The sequence below is a fragment of the Scylla paramamosain genome, chromosome 25 (genome assembly GCF_035594125.1).
Source record: "Scylla paramamosain isolate STU-SP2022 chromosome 25, ASM3559412v1, whole genome shotgun sequence".
In the NCBI taxonomy this organism is placed as follows: Eukaryota; Metazoa; Arthropoda; class Malacostraca; order Decapoda; family Portunidae; genus Scylla; species Scylla paramamosain.
In genome coordinates this window covers 17,128,393-17,130,892 of record NC_087175.1, presented here as the reverse complement: position 1 = coordinate 17,130,892, position 2,500 = coordinate 17,128,393, and the positions used below count along the sequence as shown (strand labels likewise).

General features: G+C 42.1%; 1 protein-coding gene across 1 annotated transcript in view; it reads right to left on the bottom strand.

Moving 5' to 3' along the window:
- LOC135113239 (nephrin-like) overlaps positions 1 to 2,500 on the bottom strand; it is a 103,958-nt gene that overhangs the window by 27,956 nt on the left and 73,502 nt on the right. The window contains exon 7 of the mRNA XM_064028425.1: positions 847 to 959. Within this exon, the coding sequence (XP_063884495.1) occupies positions 847 to 959 (113 nt within the window). The remainder of the gene's footprint in view (positions 1 to 846; positions 960 to 2,500) is intronic.

Here is a 2,500-nt window from a genome sequence, read left to right as displayed (position 1 = left end):
TACTACTACTACTACTACTACTACTACTATTACTACATTTCAACAACCATGCTATATTAATGGATTGTATTTGTGATGTTCAACTTTACTTTTTCGTGACTTTTATTTTCCATATGATATTGGTCGAGTTATTGGTTGCACTGCTTCCGTGATGCGAAGGATATTGAAGCAGGAAGGAAGTGAATCATAGAGCAACACACACACACACACACACACACACACACACACACACACACACACACACACACACACACACACACACACACACACACAGACAGACACACACACACATAGACAGACACTTGCACGTATACACAGAAAGGAATAGAGACAGGGAGAGAGAGAATGAGAGAAGGAAAATGGAGGTAAGAAGAAAAATAGTAAGATAAAGAAAAGAAGAAGAAAATGAAGAGGGAGGAAGAGATATGATAAGATGATGATGGTGATGAGAAGGAGGAGAACGAAAACCATGACGATAAGAAGATAAGGAGGAGGAAAATTTATAAGAAGAAAAAGAATAATGATAAGAATAATAAGAGAGAGAGAGAGAGAGAGAGAGAGAGAGAGAGAGAGAGAGAGAGAGAGAGAGAGAGAGAGAGAGAGAGAGAGAGAGAGAGAGAGAGATCAACGAAAATGATGGCAAGAAAGAAAATACAAAAAGAAAAACACAAAATAATAATCAGTAATAAAAACGACAAAAAAAAAGGTAAGACACACACACACACACACACACACACACACACACTCTCTCTCTCTCTCTCTCTCTCTCTCTCTCTCTCTCTCTCTCTCTCTCTCTCTCTCTCTCTCTCTCTCTTTCTTTCTTTCTTTCTTTCTGTGCACACTCACGGGTCACGTCTAGCCGCGCCTCGCCGTGCACGGGCTGGTCCAGGCCATTCATCGCCGTGCACACCACAGCACGCCCGTTGTCCCGCGCTTGGGGTCGCAGCCGCACCTCAGACCTGTGGGAGAGTTGGTGAGTGAGTGGGTGAGTGGGAGAATGAGTGGGAGAGGGAATGGGAAAGTGACGAGTGACGAAATTGCTGATTGACTGAATGGTTGATTGGGTGGTTGTTTTAAAGCTATTATGAAACTAAGCTAATAGGTGTGGGTTTTTGAGGGTGGAGGGTTGATAGATAGGGTAGGGGACCAAATACAGTAGCAGAAGTCGTAGTCGTAGTAGTAGTAGTAGTAGTAGTAGTAGTAGTAGTAGTAGTAGTAACAACAGTAGTAGTTGTAGTAATACCAGCAAAAGTAGCAGCAACATCAGTAACATCAATACCACCACCATCACCGCCACTAAAGAGGAGCAAGCAAGCAGTGAGGGGCAGAGAGACAGGCAAGGCACACATATCCATCAATACACTCCAAGACTGGTGCCGGGGAGGTCATTGGCAGTGACGTGTTACTGTCCTGCCAACTCTCCGCCGTGACTCCAGGCAAAGGCTTTCAAGGGGACGATATTCAGTGCAGTAGAGAGAGAGAGAGAGAGAGAGAGAGAGAGAGAGAGAGAGAGAGAGAGAGAGAGAGAGAGAGAGAGAGAGACCTTTGAAAGATTTAACAGTAAAGGTTGGTTGTATATATGAAAGCAGAATAGTAAAATGTTTTAAAGATTTTATAATTGAGAAGGAACAAAGAGTTTTAGTGCGAAAGGAAGGAGAGTCTGTGAAGGAGCCTGGGACCTTTGATGGTTCTAACGTAATGGGAGTTAATTTATCATGATTGAAGAGTATTGGGATTTGTTGGTCTCAGAATCGAATCTTTAGTAACGTGAGAGATTTCCATTGGTTACTATGGTGATGGTGGTGGTGGTGGTGGTGGCAGTGGCGGCGGTGGTGGTGGTCACACAAGGGTTCTACGTATTATTATCATCATTGAGGTGGTTGTGATGGTGATGGTGGTGATGGTCACACAAAAGGTTCTACGTATCATTATCGTGATTGAAATGGATGTGATGGTGGTGGTAGTGGTTACTCAAAGGTTTCTACGTATTATTATCATTATTGTCTTCATCATTATTCATAAAGAAAAATGTCTTATGTTACACCTTTTTTTTCTTTCATAAATGTGTGCCCTCAAATGCCGAGTTCGTCGTGAAGATGGCGGCTGCTGCAGTATTCTCAGCGCTATATCATGTACCAAATAACTTCATCATCATCTTAAACTTTAAAATTCGCGTGCCCTCTTGAAACATATGAAAGCAGTCTATTCGAATTTGATACCACACGAAACTAGATGCCTTTACACCAATAATTTTGCTAGACACAGCACACAACTTACTGATTTAAAGACAGCACTCGAGAACCTTAGTAAAAGCATGTAATCTCAGCTTGAACAGGAGTATAAAACAGCCACTGGATGCAGAGGGTTAATAATCAACAATCACCATGCTTCCACTACCACTACACACTGCCTCTTTTAACATTAAGGCTGTTATAGCATTCAGATCGTACATATAATAGACTTCGCTATGGTTTGTCGTTCATAATAACCTCTACGTAGA